Here is a 17,572-nt window from a genome sequence, read left to right as displayed (position 1 = left end):
AAATATAGCAGGTATATTTACTTTAATTCGTGATACACCTCCGTTCAGTGGAATGGGTACATGCAACACTTTATGTCGTGAGATGTGACAGTAAACTTGGAAGTCTTGGCATTTCCGGAAAAAAATTGTTTTAGTTGTAGATCAGTAGTCTATTGCTGTGCATTCGGTGATATGGAAAAACGCTTTTAATGACCGATTCATATAAAAGAAACTATAATTCAAGTAATATGTTTTCGTACCATAGTTCACTCGCTAAATCCAACAATAAGCTTCATTATATAACGACTGGTGTGCCAGAAAACTGACCTAGTTTGGCCGGCATTTCCCGAAAATATTTCAGGACCGCGAGTTGTTGAAATTGACTCTAAAATATAGGCAACTTACCCTTTAACGTGATTGTCGATTTTCCCGCAGTCCGAAAGGTGTTTTAGTTCCCAGTTAATGAAGTATTGCACCCGGCCTATCTGTCTTCCAGCAACTTCTCTCAAAGTGTAATTTTTCTTAGCGCTCTTGGATACCAGACTGTGGCACGTCTAGAAGTGTCTCGGGTATTTTCTAATTTCCGGCAAAACACAACGAAGTGCGAACGAGTCTTTTTTTCGAATTTTCAGCAAGGACATGAAAAGGAGTTCCTTCTGGCCCCTTGATTTTGACCTCATGGTAACCCTTCAAAAGAAAATAAACAACTAATGTTAGATTCGCAAGTGGTTTCCCGACCACCTGGACTGCCGTACCATGAATCGAGCGACTCACTAAGAGCTATAATTTTTTCTGAAGGGGCTTAGATGATTTATGTAAGTTACTTTTACGTACCCCTTGATTTTGCCACCAGTAATTCTTAAAGTTGAATGGTGCGTGTCTGTCAGGCCTAAAAGGAACGAAAATTTTATGCTGCAAAACTCGACAACAATAAACCTACCCTATGTAATGACCAAGCTATATCCACAAAATCGACATAAATTTGCTATTTTGATTCTATGGGTACCAGCATCCGCCATCTCAATACCTAGGAACATATCGATTACAGCTGTAAATATGGCCGCCGTTACGAACAACACATCGCAAATCAAAATACCCCCGTGCACTTTTTTCACAGATCGTGCACAACACTAAAAACACGTTAAATCCCAAGAATATGGCGTGAAGAATAACGACATATTTTTTGTGATTTTCGCAAAAATCTCCAGGTAACTTAAATCTAATGACAAAATGAAAAACATACCTGGTTTGGATGCAAAATTGCAAGCGCTGTTTCACTTTACGGGTAGCATTTTACATCGTTTACGCTGGTCTTCAACCGCCATCTTCAAAACACGTGAGGCTCCTTCTTTTCTGGTAATTATCGGATAGAATTATGGGTAAATTACCCGAGTATAATCGAACAAATAACGAGCAAAGTGAAGTGAATACGAAAATTCCCGGTTTTTGAAATGGCCGCCATGTTGTGACGTCACATGGTTATCAAATCTGATAACGATCCCGGACTGTGTACGTATGCGTAACATGTATTTAGCGAGAGTATTAAACATTGTGTTGGATGCAGTCTTGTCACGACTTATTTGACCATCGATCACATTAAGTGTTTCCGCGAACATTGGCCGGGATACGTCGGTGACTATTTTTGCCGCTTTTCGACGCTTCTGTTATTGCTGTGAGGATTTCTATTTGTTTGTTTGTTTGTTTGTTTGTTTGTTTTTTCGATTAACATAAGCGAGTTTTGTTTTCTAATCTTTCTAACAATTTATCGCGTTATGAAAATACTGCTCCTCACTGTGATTTATACAGAATACAACTTCGCTCCCGGACTCGCTCCTCGGGCGTCCGTGTGACCCAAAATGAGCCTGCTCGTAGGCTATGTGGTTCATCGCTACGTGACTACTCAGTAAGAGGATATATTTTTTTTCCATCTAGCCACCAGCATAATGCGATAATGCCGCCTACAAAATCGCATTCAGTTCATGAAAATTTGGAACTGTCGAAACGGTGGCGAATAGTTCCGTCGGTTTATCTGAAAAATGTTGAATTTCCGAAATGCGAACCATTTTATCGAAAATTTCGGAAATTCTTAATTCGTGCAATAATCAACTTGAACAGAAATTTTGAGTATCTTCTGCAGTTTTTTCTCTTTTCCGGAAATTCCGAAAATGCTTTGAGTTCACCACTGGAAATTTCTGGAAAATCAAACCGGATTTTTTTTCCTCAAATGGAAAGTGCCAAACGTGAGAGGTAGCCCCAAATTATGCTCAATATTGCTAATCATTGCCTGGGGGGCCTCCCATATGAAAAGAACGGGGGAGCTCTTCGGAATTGAGAATCCTTAAAGGGTACCAGGATCCTGTTTTGTGGGCGTCGCTTGAATTTTTTTTTTTTTTAAACCCCTAATAGGTACCAATTTTCCACAACACATTAGCTGCTGTCATATTCTTTTTGCGGCTCAATCCCTTAAACAATACCGCGAAAGCTTCCGCTGTGGACATTTTGATGCTGAACAATCTAAAAGATACCAAAGCGGCTTTCAGATTTCTAGAAGGTACGACCAGCACCCCCGTCGTTTTTATATAGAAGCGCATGCCCCCTTCCCGCCCGGGAATCGTTGCTGTGTCAAGGTCCTTGAATCCTGATAAAGACTTGCGCTCTCCGTTCAACAGTTGAGGTCCTAAAAGTCTACTAAACCCAGTAGGATACAAGATTCTTCGCACAGTACAGAAGGGAACGAATTTTACAAAACGAAAGTATCCATCGGTCTTATTAATTGTTCAGTGCCAAAGACGCGGAAACAATGTTCCAAGGGAACGATATTTTCTAGGTAGATGTACTTGCCTTAAAATATGTGGTGGGCAATTTCGACTCACGATGCTACTATTTATAAGCAGAGGATGAAGATCTAAACTTTCAACTGACGAAGTCTGTTGATTAAAAGTTAATCTGATATTATGCTACTATTTTAAGGCTGTGCTACTATTTATTATAAGAAGAAGACCAAAGATTAAACTTTCAGCTGAACAGGGTGTTAATTAAAAGTTAATTCTGGAACTTGTCTTCCCCATTGATTGCTGCTGGACTCTCTATTCCGTCTTTGAGTATTCTTAACTGCAATGTGCGTCTACGCTACTTTATATGCATACGCCTCTGTTCCGTCCTTGGTGATACATAACTTTTCGAATGGATTTTACAGGTTCTTCTATGATCACAGCAATTATGCCGACTATATCAACCAATCAAAGGCGTTAAAAGAGCAAAATAGCGAATGCACGTGCACAGTGGGTTGTTAGTTGTTAAAGTTCGATCATAGGTACGTATCACTTCCGTAGTTTTTCAAATTGCATATTTTATCATGCATAGTCACATTTTCTTCAACTATTTACACGATACCTCAAGCTGACTCAAAGCAACTGCTAAAGGTACATTAGCATTTACTATCTCATGGATTGTATTTCTCTAAGCACATGATTATTTGATGAAAAATTTGTGATGAATCTTGATGTCAAAGGAAGTTTCGCCGAGATGGATCTCTGACGCCTTCCGCATGCGCGGCATGTCAGAATGCTCTTAAAAGCCTTTCGAAAGTTTCGTAACTTCCATGCGTACACGAAGGGATTGACGCTAGAATTTGCCAACACTAGCATCCATTGAATATTCCTCGCCCAGATAATAAACAAACATTCGCAAGTAGAGCAAAAGTTGATGATGTAGATGCAAACACAAGATGGCAAATAACAGGCTAAGAATAATCCCAGTGCAACAAAAAGTGTCTTTGTTGTCTTTCTCTCTCTTTGCAAAGCTTGTTTCATCACCAAGTTTCCTCTTGTATTATTAAGCCAATTACTCCACGTGTGGATTTGACATCTCAGATACTTGCAAATCTTCACGTTGGTAAAGGTGAGCACAGCGAAGGTGACGGCTATAGCTGTGTTGGCAAAGACGAAGCGGAACTTGTTGTCACCAACGATGAGGTAAATCTGTGATACCAACACAGACGCAGTCCACAGCAGAACCGACACTAAGAATGCCCTGAGAGGACTCAGCTTTGTTCTGTAGACCAAAGGGTATGCGATGGCTACATACCGATCTAACGCTAAGGCAGTCAGGCTAAGCAGCGAGGCGGTGCACGTGACGAAGTATATCATGTGCATCCAGACCCTGTATAGCGAGTTTGTTTGTTTTAGTCCTTCCGTGATGGGATACACTGCGCTCATCGGACAGGCAAGAAGCCCAACAAGGAGATCCGCAAATCCAAGGCTGGCCACGAAGTAGTTAGACGGCGAACGAAGATTTTTGTTTGGATCTAAAAACACGGCAAGGACGACCAGAAGGTTCCCACCAGTGGCGACGGCAGCTGATAATATCGTGAAGGACACCGTCGAAAATGACAGATAACCTGGCGCTGTAATGTTAACGCAAGGATATTTGTTCAAAAGGGACATTCTGATAGGCGACAACGACCGTAGAGATGTGTCAAATTATGTAAACTTCAACTCAACCAGCGATGTCGAAAGTTATACTGAGGAAATGTTTCATCAACGCCGATCGTAAAAAGTTTGAGTGCTGAATGGTGTTTCCAGCGAGCTGAATGTGTTCGGCTTAGTGTGAATCGAACTGGTATATTTCTCGACGGATGATCACCACGGGCCAAAATGTAGTCAGTGTTGCTTAGGCAGGACCGGAAGCTGGGCCTTACTTCTAGTAGCATTAGTGCAGGCTCTACGAGCGCTTAATGTTTTTTGTCTTTGTACAACAGTCCATATATACATGTACTGCAATAGTTTGAAATTCTAATCAATTGCAACTATTTATAGTCTCTAAAGTGACGTGTGTCAAATTCGTCGGTATAATTAGATCAAAAATTTAATCAAATGTACATCGGCATATAAGCCTGGAAGCCATGCGTGGGCTCTACAGCTCATGTTAAAAGAAATAAACGACTTCTCCTTCCTTTTTTAAACTGTTCTACATGTAGGAACACGTTTGACTCCTTCCGTTAGTACGCTATCGGGAAGACGTGTTTATCTATCATTTTTTATATAGTTAACACTTCGTTTTGTAGGAAATGGAACACAAAGCTAGGTTTAATGTGATATCAAAGTTTTATTAATCGTATTCACTCTGCGCGACTTCGTAAAATCGCGTTGCAGCGGAAAGAGGCATACTTTCAATTAAAACTTAATGGGTGTTTTTTTCAATACCTTTTAATGGCCTCTTGGTAAGTTTTGTTTTTCGGTATTATTTTTAGTCCGCAATGATATCGTACAAACGCCGGCCTTTTAGCAGCGTTTTTTCTTACATTTAATTTATCGTAATATGAACGCATTGCAGCGCAAAGTAACATTTGCTTTAGATATCTCAATAGAAAAAAAACAAAAACAAAAAAAAAACAGGAACATAGAAAATATGGAACATTCCGCAACTTGCTAGAACACTAAAATACTTCCACAATGTACAGTGCATAATGAACTCAGAGGTTTATGCATAGAGTGCTGCAGCTGTCTCTCGTAGCAAATTAATGCAAGTCAGCGACGTGCAAACTGAGGTGGAACACATTGCAAGCAAATGAATGTGGACTAAACTGATGTTAACATGTTTACGGGTTAATTTTGATTCAATACTGAGATAATAACCTACATTGGGTAGCAATTACTTTAAAAACTGATTTCATTTTATTTACTTTTTTTTTTTTCTTGTTTTCTTTATTGTTTCGGTATATAAATGTTCCATGCGCTGCGCCTGTTTTTAGAGACTTCCGCTCAATCATGTGATATCATAGAACGAAGTTACAGCGGAAATAGTTTTCTCGCCTTTCAGATTCATTTTTGGTTTCTAATACTCGGTAAAGTCGGTGAAATTAATTCAACATCCCTGCATTTTGTCAGCCTCGATTAAACGCGATCTCGGACGAAAATTGGACTGGCTAGAAGGGAACAATGAATAAAGTCAGAAATAATATTAACTGATGGGGAACATACTGAATGCCGGATGAGCAAGATGTTCCAGACAAATGGAGTCGATTAAGTGCGTGTTAGCTTCCCTGTTTATTAAAAGAAAAAAAAGGAATAGTCAGCTGGCAAAACTCGTGAAAATATTAAACTTTCGCACTTTCTCACATTCCTAGAGAAGACAAGCTGGAAACGAGAAAACGTAAAGAAAAAAAGAAAATTAAAGGGAAAACGAAGACAGCGGAAAACGTGCCAATGTTTTGCTTATGATATAACTTCTAAAGTATCAAATCCCTCTGCTAATAAGTAAAACATCAGCTTCACGTTGTTTTAAAAAGCTTTATTAATTTTTTGTTTGTTTGTGTGTTTTCCTTTTTTCTAGCGCTCACTGGACACAGGTCAACCGAGAAGGCAAGATATCGCTTATGACGTTGCTATCATTAGTATTATTATTATGTATATATAGATTTGCCCTGTCAGTGAAAGCCATGGATCGAAGGTGCACGAGGCCAATGCAACAACTAATAGGCCATTTGCGAGTTGCCTTTCACTCTTTGTCAGAACGTGTCTTCGTGTGAAACTATTCATGTAAAAAAATGTTTTACCCTACAGGTTCATTTTCATGCAATTGAAACTCATTTTCATATCAAAGGTTTTGCACGATGACTGGTTTTGAAAAAGAGGCACACGGTAACTTGGAAATGGATTCAGCAGTATTATGCTGCGCTCCTTGCTGCGAACATTTTGGTTTCCAGGAGAAGAGTTATGCATGCAGGCACTTTTGTGCCAGGTTGAAGTCGGAAAACTGTTCGAGTCGGAACTCAGTTTAATGACGAGGATCGGTTCATTAATAGCGAGTTTAAGAAAACCACGACTGCAACGGCAACGGGAACGTCGCCAAACAATAGCAGAACAATGGCTCTGCACGTGCGCTATAATTCATGGTACATTTCTTTGCCGTCCTCTGGAAAACAACAATGTGAAATGACCAAATTCTGCGTTGTCTGGAGAACGTGAACCGCGACGGCTAATTTTTTTATTTCTTTTTCAAATGTTTCGCCCATCTCAGGTTCAGTGTCGTGATAGTTTTGACACTGAGAAACAAAGGAAAATGACTTTAGAGTATCGCCAGATTTGTAGGTAAAATATAAAATCATTTTTTAATCGACGTTGTCCTCGGCGTCGCGTCGTGGTTTCTTAAACTTCCTACTGTCTTGTTTATTTCTTCATTTATTTATTCTCCTAACACTAGATGCATTATGTATACAGGTATGCGTTGACTTCCCTTTCGATCCTTTGAATTCGCGATTTGAACTTACCTTCGGAACCATACATCTCTACTTCCTGGTTACATACGGCCTACGTTTTCAAATTGCTGTTATTTTAGACGGCAACCATTTAGCACAAAATTTCAATAAAACCTTATCTGACATCCTAAAATACTTCAATATTTAATTCAGTTTGAAAAATTCGTTTGTTTGTTTTGTCTCCTTGTTTGCTTCTTTCTTAAAGGGGCTCAGTCACGGTACTGAGTTATTTTGGCCACATACAAAATTACGTTTAAATTGTAGGAAACCTGAAAATAACAGTTTAATAAGATAGAAAAACACCAAAGAGATAATGATAAACCATAAAGGGACAAGGATGGCTAAGGATGGAGAAGATTGACACGGATTACAAACGACGAATTTGAAAAATCGAGGCTAAACTTTTCAATATGCGCAAACCGTGACTGAGCTCCTTTAATATTAATATTATTATAGTTTATGAACTGGTACTGTAATGAGTTAATTTTCTTTTCTTCAAGTTGTTGTAAACAACGTAATCGATGTAAGACGTGTGAGCTGTAAAATATTGTATTGTAACTGGTTTTGTGTGTTTCATTAAAAAAATAAAATTAAAGAAAAATCCATGAATATTTACCTGAAATGATAACAATAGAATAAACAGCAGGTACTTTTAATTGGCATATCTTAGCACAAGTCTTGACAAATATCCACATCATGTTATTTGTAATAAGTTCCAGTTTACCTCCTACTATAGTCCTTAATTTTTGTGGCATTAAATCTTCCTGCGGCAATATCAAATGAGGCAGGATTGTTGACGCCCAAAGTTGGCATTTAATTGTTCATTGAACAGGTCAAATGGCCTTGAGACATGCAGGGAATAGAAGGGTGCCCTCAAAAGCCTTCCAGAACCTTTGTCACTGCTCAATGGATTTGTTATTACGACTGAGAACAAACTCGATGTCTCTCACCCAGGGAATAAACGCGTAGCCATATGTAGAACTTAAGTTGACGATGTAGAGAAAAAAAGATAAAACGGGTTTGGTTTTTACTGTTAAAATGGCACAAATCGAGTTTTGAGTAGCGATGCAATAGACGTACTTTTAGTAACCGGTTATAACTTTCTAAGTTTAAGTCACAGAAACCTATTCGTAAGCCAGTCTTTACAGACAAAGTTGATTCGCTGGGGCGAGGCCAGCCTGTTTCAAAGCCTCTTTGTTGCAGCTTGCTGCGTAACCTGGTTTCGTCGGGTATTTTAATTCCCCATCACACCTCGTCGTCGCCAGGTTCCGCGATCTTTGGCGGCCTCCGAGTTCGGCCTCTAATTCATTTTACATTAATTTTTACACCCCGTTCACGCCAACATGTTAAACCTGTTTAACAGTGGTTTAACTAAGCAAGGTGAAAAAATTAGCCGCTTATGCAGTGTACACCCCACAACTAAACAAGGTAAAAACCTGTTTTATTAAAATATCTTAGCAAGATGGCTTGAAATTTGTCTTCTCAAAATGACTACAAATTGTGCAATCGACAAATTGGACAAACCCAAACCTAATTTACTTAAACTAATTTAATTGGTGTGAATGGAGCATTATTGATTGAGAGCTGTAAAAAAAAGGTGTAGTTAAGGGGTATAGCTAATATATTTAACACTCAAAGAAGCCTAAGAAGTCTATTAACTGTGATAAAACACGACGGGTATTTGAGAACACGAGGGAAATGAAGAAATCAGAAGCCGCAGGCGAGTGTTTTCTGCCTCTCAGGTGTTTTCAAATGTCCAGACGAAGGACTAAGTTATGATATGGATATAGATTTTACACGCCGCGAGTAGAAACAACAAAGCATACAGATCGACAAACTGACGCAATCTAATACCGTTAAAGTGCTACATGCCTCGTCTTCAAAACTTTCTGCTGCTTCGCAGAGAACTCCATCACAAATTTCTTCAAAGGAAATGTTTTTCGCCATCTCTAACACAAATATTGACTAAAGGTGATGTGGCCAAAAACAGCTGAATAAAACGCGCTTTTACTATGTTTTATATTCTGATAAAACTTGGCTTTTGACCAATCAGAGCGCGCACAGGGTCCTATCTATATTAAAAAAGAGATAGTCTTAATTTTTTTAGACTTTTTGTTATCTTTTTTCGAACCATCGTTTGTCAAAGCGATCACTTCCTTAGTGGTCGTTGATGAGATTTGTGTACTACACAGAGCAATAGCTTCCAAATAATATATCATACAGGAACATAGGCAGTCTTAATTAAATTAGAAAAACAAGTAGCAATTTAGAGCTCTCTTGTTGTCCAACAAAGAATTGCAACTACACGTACCTGGCTCACACGTAAACAGCTAATAAAGCCAAATATGTATGGCAGTGTAGATGTAAGTTTCGTTTGATATATCATATAGCAACAGTTACAGTAGATTGTCTATGCCAATCTACAATCCACACATTTCATGACTAGACTTCCCTGAACTGAAATAGGAGGTCTATTTAGAGTTTGTAACCTTACCTTCTGTAAGCTTAAATATTACTTATATGCAAATGTTATTTTATTCGTAAATACAGGTACAAGGGTAAATGTTTACAGTCTCCATGGTATATAATATACACAAACGCGCATTGTGTATCGAACAAATATAAAATGCACTGTTTAGTGTTTTTTATCCTCACTTTTTGTAAGACAAAAGATGCAAATGTTATCTTACTTGTAAATACAGGTACGAGAGTGAATGTTTACAGTCTCCATATTATGGTATAAAAAGATACAAAAGTGCATTGTGTATCAAATAAATACATGAAGAGCACTGTTTTAAAACAAAATTCACTCAGTTTATGACTTTCCCGTTACCAGTAGCTTTGATAGTAGTTCTATATGTAAAGATTTTAAGGAAAACGACCAATTCTTTAAGTTTAAAAGACATGTTTCGACAGAACTTCTGTCATCTTCAGCTGAATGAATGATTACAAAGCAAGTTGAATAATAAGTAGGCAAAAATGCTAATTAAGACAAATAGTAACAACAGAACGTGAAAAGGTGTAAATTAAAAGGATAATTTTAGATTTACATGGTGTAATTGCTGATTGAGGCAAGGTAGTTCTTTTTGAATATGGATAGCCTCCTTTATCTTGAGTTGAAAGCTGGTAGTGGCGTGATCTAAAATATGAAAGCAGTCTATTGAACACAATGAGCGACAACGTTCAGAATTCTGAAGATGTTTGAAGATTTGAGAGGCCCTATCAACGGCTAAGTGCTCACGTACGCGTGTGGAAAAATGTCGGGAGGTTTTGCCGGCATAACAGGCATTACAGCCCGCACATGTAAACTTATAAACCACACGTGAACGAAGCCCGCCGGGGATAGGGTCTTTCACACCAAAAAGGTTACCTATCTTAAAGGAAGAAAAAACTAATTTGATGTCTAAATCATTTGATGTCAAATCAAGCGCTATTGTAATGATTTAGACATCGAATTAGTTTTCTCTTCCTTTAAGATAGGTAACCTTTTTGGTGTGAAAGACCCTATCCCCGGCGGGCTTCGTTCACGTGTGGTTTATAAGTTTACATGTGCGGGCTGTAATGCCTGTTATGCCGGCAAAACCTCCCGACATTTTTCCACACGCGTACGTGAGCACTTAGCCGTTGATAGGGCCTCTCAAATCTTCAAACATCTTCAGAATTCTGAACGTTGTCGCTCATTGTGTTCAATAGACTGCTTTCATATTTTAGATCACGCCACTACCAGCTTTCAACTCAAGATAAAGGAGGTTATCCATATTCAAAAAGAACTACCTTGCCTCAATCAGCAATTACACCATGTAAATCTAAAATTATCCTTTTAATTTACACCTTTTCACGTTCTGTTGTTACTATTTGTCTTAATTAGCATTTTTGCCTACTTATTATTCAACTTGCTTTGTAATCATTCATTCAACTGAAGATGACAGAAGTTCTGTCGAAACATGTCTTTTAAACTTAAAGAATTGGTCGTTTTCCTTAAAATCTTTACATGTCTGCTGCTATCTAGACCAGTTCTATATGTCCTAGGTTTGGTTTGAATGGCGGAATGAGGCTGTTACCTCTGCATGAAAATGAGATGACAAATTAACTTAACCATTGTTTAAACATATCAAAAGTAAACCATCAGTCCTGTAGCTGTGTCTTCCGGTATGATTCTCTGAACACAAACTCTAAATAAATCCGTGTTTACGTTTTTCACTTCCTCATCTGTGATCTATTTAGCAATAACTTCTTTCCTATAGTTTAAATCTGTCTACTTTTTGTCCTCGATATCTACCGGATTGCATAGCCCTTCCGGGCTGTTTGAGGGCGCATCAGTACTTACTGTCGCCGATACATTTAAATGCGTTAAATTTAAAACTGAAAAGGACCTCAGTCGCTCCATGCACGCGCGACAAGTCAGAATGCTCTTAAAAGCCTTTCGAAAATTTTCCAATCTCCAGCCGTACACAAAGGGATTGACGCCTGAATTGGCCATTACTAGAACAGTCTGAATGTCTCTTACCCAGTGAATAAACACGCAACCGCAATCTGTGCAGAAGTTTATGATGTATATGCAAATACATGCAGGCAGATAAAACGCTAGAAATAACACCAGTACAATGACTAGGGTTTTTGTTATTTTCTTCTCCCATTTCATCGCTTGTTTCTTGACTAAGTTCTCTTCTGTACTGTCGTGCAAGTCGTCCCATTGCTGTACTTGGAATCGCAGATACTTGAAAATTTTTGCGGTCGTAAAGAGCAGTACTGCCAAAGTAACAGCAACAGCAGTGTTTGCAAAGACAAAGCGAAAAATGTTGAACCCCACAATGAAGTAGATCATTGAAAGGAGAATCGACACAATCCACACCATGAGCGAGACCAACAACGCCCTGACAGGGTTAAGCTTGGCTCGGTACATCAGAGGGTATGCGATGGCGAGATAGCGATCGAGCGCCAGGGCTGTTAGACTAAGCAGGGATGCAGTCCAAGAAATGAAGAATGTTATATGAACTACGTCTTTAAATCGCTGTTTCAGCATGCCAACTCCTTCAAAGATGTGATATACCGTAGACATTGGACTCGTAATAAGTCCAACGATGAGATCCGCAATGCTAAGATTGGCCACAAAGTAGTGAAACGGCGTCCTCAAGTCCTTGTTTGGATTCAGAAACACAGCAAGAACCACCAGAGAGTTTCCAACAGATGCAACGATGGTGATCAATATTGAAGATGAGGCCGTGGAGAAGGACAAATAAGTTGGGGCAGTAATGTTGTCGCACGGATATTTTCCAAGTAGAGACATTTTTTGCTCTTGTCTATCTGAAGACAGCAAGTGGACCGTTAACCTGTAATAGAGTTTAGTATTTAGAAGCAGTAACTCACTCAGTTTCAGCTCAATTAAGTAAAATGCCTTTCAGAAACTTTCTGTTTCGAGTCAAAGGGAATTCGTCGAATTTGTGTAACCATAGCTACAACCTGCCGAATGATACGTATATAGGTGGCCGGCGGCTGAGGAACGAAACCAAAAGACCCAAGGTACGCCACGGTAAGCAAGCTGACATATTCCACACAACATGAGGGACCTGTACATAGCAGCATGAGAAAAAGATAAAGCACAAATATTTAAATTTTTACCCGCATATTTATTCATCTCAGTCATTTCTCCACTTTGCCGACCATTTTCAACCTCGTTCCAAGGGCTTTTGCAGGGAACAGCCCTGGGAGCGAGGCTGGACCATTTCAATACGAGAGTATAGGTGAAAGATCATGCACGTGAAATGTGATCAAAAGCACGAACACTAGGCTTGAGAAGACATGGGGTATTTTTAAGGGGACCTAAATACCACGGTTTTTTTTTTTCTTTTTTTTTTTTTTACTATTACAATTTTATTTTCAGTTCAACATGTTACATTACATTGTAAAAATAGGCTGAAAAAAAATAATATTTAGCTTTCAAGTTTATATCAGTAGACTACGTTACATAACAAGCGAAGAAAAAAGCGAAAGAAAAAGGCAACAAGAACAAAAGACACAGTGAGTTAACAAATAGATTAATTAATTAATTTATTTATTTGTAATTGATTACGAAAAAGCGAATCGAACTAAATTATTTTTTACATATTTTCGTATGTACTCCGGATTTACTTAATTACTGGATCGGTCTAAATATCCAGTTTTTTTCAAAATAATCCTTATCTATTTGACTTTCGATTTTATACTCTTAAGTATTAAAATCGCTATTTTGTTCTGATAGCATTTCCTTTAAGGCGTACTTGGCCTTCTGCAGTTTCACAAAAACAGCTTTCCAACAATAATAAAGTAATTTATTAAATTAATTGAAGGGCATTGCTAAGATATTAAACCAAATATAACGTTTTGCAAAGAAATACGAACCTCTCTCTGAAACAGATGCTAAATAAAATCATGCGTTGTTGATCGCTACGCAAACATCACGAATCAGTCACGCGCAGGAGCCTTCACGAAAACAACTGTCTCGTGTTTTAGGGTCTTCACAGACTAGATACTTGGTTGTCGACAACTATTTGTTATCGACAACTAATTGTGTCCGATGCGAGCATTCCACACAATGGAGTGCTAGCTGTCGATAGTTAGTTGTCGATAGCTAAGTCAGACCAGCGAGAGCTTGGGGAATGACTTTCACAATACGCATGCTCAAGACACAATGCATGCTCAAATGTGTGTAATGTTTTGATAGTTGTTGACAACTAAACCAATGATTCCCCCACACGGGAAGAACGGTCAAGACGTAGTGCTAATAGTTGATTAAAACTAAAGAAGTGTCCCTTCTCGAAAAGGGAAACTACTTAGTTGCCGAGAACTAAAAAAGTAGAGTTAAGTTGTCGAAAATTCATCTCACAACTCTACGTTTTTAAGTTGCCGGGTTAACATTTAGTTGTCCATGATGAAAAATAATTGTCGACAGCTGTGAGGCCCTTATTCATACTGGACCATATTGACCCAAACAGGATTATGGCTGTCACGGGTTCTACCAAGATTCCCTTTATGAATTGTCTTGCAGAAGTTACGCTATTACGTTAATTGTCTTAATTCGACTGTCTACTTTATATCATATATCTACTGGACTGCATCATTCTTCATAGTTGCTTTAAGAGACCATTAGCACTTACAGTTGTTGATAATTGTAGGACCTCAGCCGCTCCTAGGCCTTGAATGCACGGCAGGTCAGATGCACAGCAGGTCAGAATGCTCTTGAAAGCTTTTCGAAAGTTTCTAATCTCCAGGCGTACAAAAATGGATTCACGCATGAATTGGCCATTACCACAACAACGGAGCTGCCCCTTTCCCAGTGAATGAACACACAATCGGAGCCGCGAAGCGGTGTGGTAACACATGCCGAAACACTGAAATACTTTAATATTAAAACATTGTATAACGAACTAGGGTATAAAAACGTTGAGTGCTTTCTAACAAATGAAAGTTTAACCTCAAGCAAATTGAAATGAAACCAAAGCAACTGCAAGCAAATGTAAAGGTTAAGTGAGGCCTAATACTGACATAACCACTTGCATTGGGTAAGAATTACCCATAAGCTTTATTTCATTTCTTTTATCATTACTATTATTTTTGTTTTCTGTTTTTGTTTTTGTTTTTGTCTTTTGTTTTGTTTTTGTTTTTGTTTGTTTGTTTTCGTTTTTAGTGTTCCGACATGTTCTGGGATGTTCCGAGATATTCAGTGTTCCCGTTTTGGTTTTTTTAATTTCGTTCAATCTAGCTTTATCATACAAACAAGTTTTTCTCGCCTCCCTGACTCATTTCAGATTCTAATTCTCAGTAGCGTCGATGATATCAATTCAATGTCACTACATTTTTCAACGGGCCTGGATTAATTTGCGCTGTAGTGCAAATTAAGAATTAACGATAAGATTGGCCTGCTCTCAGCCAATCAACGGTCATATAAGGAATTGTTTTATCACCACGGGCATTATGCATATTCATAGACTTCTCTTTTAATACTTGGCAGTTTGAGCTTAACGTAATAATACTGAATAATAATGAAATCTACATTGCGCAAATTTCATGCAATGTTCAAATGCGCTGAGAAAGCTTTTTTTTTCTTTACTAAAAGCAGAGATTTTTCGAGGATTAGGTACAAAATTGGGCAATATTTCAATTGCGGGCATGCGCATAAGCCAAAATTTGGACTTTTACCACCGTATTTGCACCAAAACTGATAATGTTGTTTTTCGATTTGCGACGTCGGAATGTCGTCGATATCTAAACCTGACCATTGTGCGGAAAGGCCTAGTGCTACTATATGCTTATCAAGAATATCTGATGACATTTAAATTGATGACGTCTCAAGTGGTACAACGAGCACGACCATTAATTACCCATATATGCGTAATTGATATTCAAAGGGTTAACCTAGTTATGTTTATTTGAATATTTATTTATCATTGTTTGTTTACATTGGTCCTGAAAAGCCCCAATGGAGAGTGGCCAATTATTTATTGTCCTATCACTAGATGCATTATGTATCTTCGTTGACTTCCCTTTCGATCCTTCGCGGTTTGAACTTAGCTTCGGAACCATGCATCTCCACTTTCTGGTTGCGGACGGCCTACGTTCTCAACTCTCTGATCTGTTATTTTAGACGGCACGAATTAAGCACAAGGTTTCAATAAAACCTTATTTGATTTTTTCTTTCTTTTCTTTTTTTTTTTTTTTTTTTTGATATTTACCTGAAATTTTAAAAATAGAATTAAACCGCATTCTTTTAATTGACATGTCTGGACAAGTATGAGTGTAGAAATTTCGGCCGAGTATCCACATCCTGTTATTTACAACAAAGCTCAAGTCTAACTCCTCAGGAAAACCAGGTTCTTCATTTGGAGTTTTACAATGCTAGTCCTTGATTTCTGCCGAAGAATTAAATCTCCCGGCGGCAGTATCAAATGAAGCAGGATTGTTGACGCTCAAAGTTGACATTTGGTAAAGATTGACTGAAATGACCCTGAGACGCTGGAAACATGCTCGGAATGTCAGGATGCTCTTAAAAGCCTTCCTGAAGCTCTGCAGTCTCCATGCGTACACGAATGGATTCACGCCTGAATTTGTCATCACGAAAACAAACTGAATGTCTCTGACCCAGTGAATAAACACACAATCACAAGTAGAACATAAGTTAACGATATAGATGCAAACACATGACGGCAGATAGCAAGCTAGAAACAATATCAATACAATCAATAGAGTTTTTGTGACCTTTTTTTCTCTCTTCACCGCTTGCTTCATGGCCAAGCTCTCATTTGTACTGCCTGGTAGCGTATCCCACTGATGTACCTGGCGTCGTAAATGCTTGAAGATTTTCATATTGGTGAAAATTAGCACGGCGAAGGTAACAGCTACAGCTGTGTTAGCGAAAACAAATCTGAATTTGTTGTACCCAACGACGAAGTAGATCAGCGAAAATAAGATCGACACAGTCCATACGAGAAGTGAAACTAAGAATGCTCGTACGGGGCTGAGTTTGAATCTATAAAGCAGAGGGTATGTTACGGCAACATACCGATCTAAAGCTAAGGTAGTGAGGCTAAGCAGCGATGCAGTACAGGAAATGAAGTAGGTCATATGCATCCACACTCTGAATTGTTGATTTGGATTCTTCAGCCCTTCGGAGATGAGGTATATGGCAGCCAGCGGAGAGGTGACAAGCCCTACAGTAAGATCCGCCAATCCAAGGTTGGCAACGAAGTAGTTAAACGGAGAGTGAAGATCTTTGTTGGGGTCCAGAAAAACGGCGAGGACAACAAGGAAATTGCCAACACTTGCGACAAGGGACGACAATATTGTACACGTAGCCGAAGAGAATGACAAGTAGGTTGGAGCTGTGATGTTATCGCACGGATACTTGCCGAGCAAGGACATTCTAGATCTGCGGTGATGAAAAGTAGTCGATTAGACGAGCAGCCAAGGAAATTGTATCTCAATTTACCGCAATGATTAGGACGTGAAGTCGAGCGTGGAGATGTTGTATTGTAATTCGCACTGTGCCCAGCATGGAACTGAACTTATATGACCAGCTGGCAACAATAGCGTCACACAACCTTCAATCACTTTGGAATATTTAATCTTTACATATTCAAAACCTTTCTTTACTCTAAAAAATTGCAATTTTTTCAATTCCGTAGCATTTTCTTAGCAGATTTTTAGCGAGGAATGAAACAAAAGTCAACATAAAGCAGTTTGCTCAGGAGTACGTTTTTAATAATTATGTGTTGGTTATATACAAACTGTAAGAGCGTTTTTGTGTGTTAGTATTAATAGAGTGAGGAGGATTTATTTCAATCGAAAAAAAAGCTAATTCTA

At 38.6% G+C, this 17,572-nt stretch overlaps 3 protein-coding genes across 4 annotated transcripts; all 3 read right to left on the bottom strand.

The window, feature by feature from the left end:
• Positions 1-3,263: 3,263 nt before the first annotated feature.
• LOC145482840 (octopamine receptor beta-2R-like) lies at positions 3,264-4,859 on the bottom strand. Its single transcript, XM_081461478.1, has one exon. It carries the CDS (start codon positions 4,422-4,424, stop codon positions 3,417-3,419), a length of 1,008 nt encoding a protein of 335 aa, XP_081317604.1. The 5' UTR covers positions 4,425-4,859; the 3' UTR covers positions 3,264-3,416.
• A 3,065-nt stretch (positions 4,860-7,924) lies between these two features.
• On the bottom strand, positions 7,925-13,240 carry LOC145482832 (adrenocorticotropic hormone receptor-like). 2 transcript variants are annotated; one of them, XM_081461471.1, is made up of 2 exons: positions 11,585-13,240; positions 7,925-8,052 (listed from the first exon to the last, which is right to left on the bottom strand). In XM_081461471.1, exons 1-2 carry the CDS (start codon positions 12,522-12,524, stop codon positions 7,958-7,960), a joined length of 1,035 nt encoding a protein of 344 aa, XP_081317597.1. In that variant the 5' UTR covers positions 12,525-13,240; the 3' UTR covers positions 7,925-7,957. The 2 variants fall into 2 exon arrangements, 1 of the variants encoding a protein (XP_081317597.1); XR_014048825.1 differs by lacking the exon at positions 7,925-8,052 and adding an exon at positions 8,730-9,309 and having other exon boundaries at positions 10,483-13,240.
• A 95-nt stretch (positions 13,241-13,335) lies between these two features.
• Positions 13,336-17,280, bottom strand: LOC145482837 (adenosine receptor A2a-like). The gene has a single exon (XM_081461475.1). It carries the CDS (start codon positions 17,129-17,131, stop codon positions 16,109-16,111), a length of 1,023 nt encoding a protein of 340 aa, XP_081317601.1. The 5' UTR covers positions 17,132-17,280; the 3' UTR covers positions 13,336-16,108.
• Between the last annotated feature and the right edge of the window lie 292 nt (positions 17,281-17,572).

The sequence above is a fragment of the Orbicella franksi genome, chromosome 3 (genome assembly GCF_964199315.1).
Source record: "Orbicella franksi chromosome 3, jaOrbFran1.1, whole genome shotgun sequence".
In the NCBI taxonomy this organism is placed as follows: Eukaryota; Metazoa; Cnidaria; class Anthozoa; order Scleractinia; family Merulinidae; genus Orbicella; species Orbicella franksi.
This window is presented reverse-complemented; position numbering and strand designations above follow the sequence as displayed.

Bases quoted from the DNA above. Each gene is read 5' to 3' on its own strand.
- LOC145482840 (XM_081461478.1), bottom strand. From the start codon at position 4,424: ATGTCCCTTTTGAACAAATATCCTTGCGTTAACATTACAGCGCCAGGT.
- LOC145482832 (XM_081461471.1), bottom strand. From the start codon at position 12,524: ATGTCTCTACTTGGAAAATATCCGTGCGACAACATTACTGCCCCAACT. The intron at 8,053-11,584 runs ATTTAAATGTAT...CAATGAACAATT, and splicing joins TTCAGTTTTAAATTTAACGC to AAATGCCAACTTTGGGCGTC.
- LOC145482837 (XM_081461475.1), bottom strand. From the start codon at position 17,131: ATGTCCTTGCTCGGCAAGTATCCGTGCGATAACATCACAGCTCCAACC.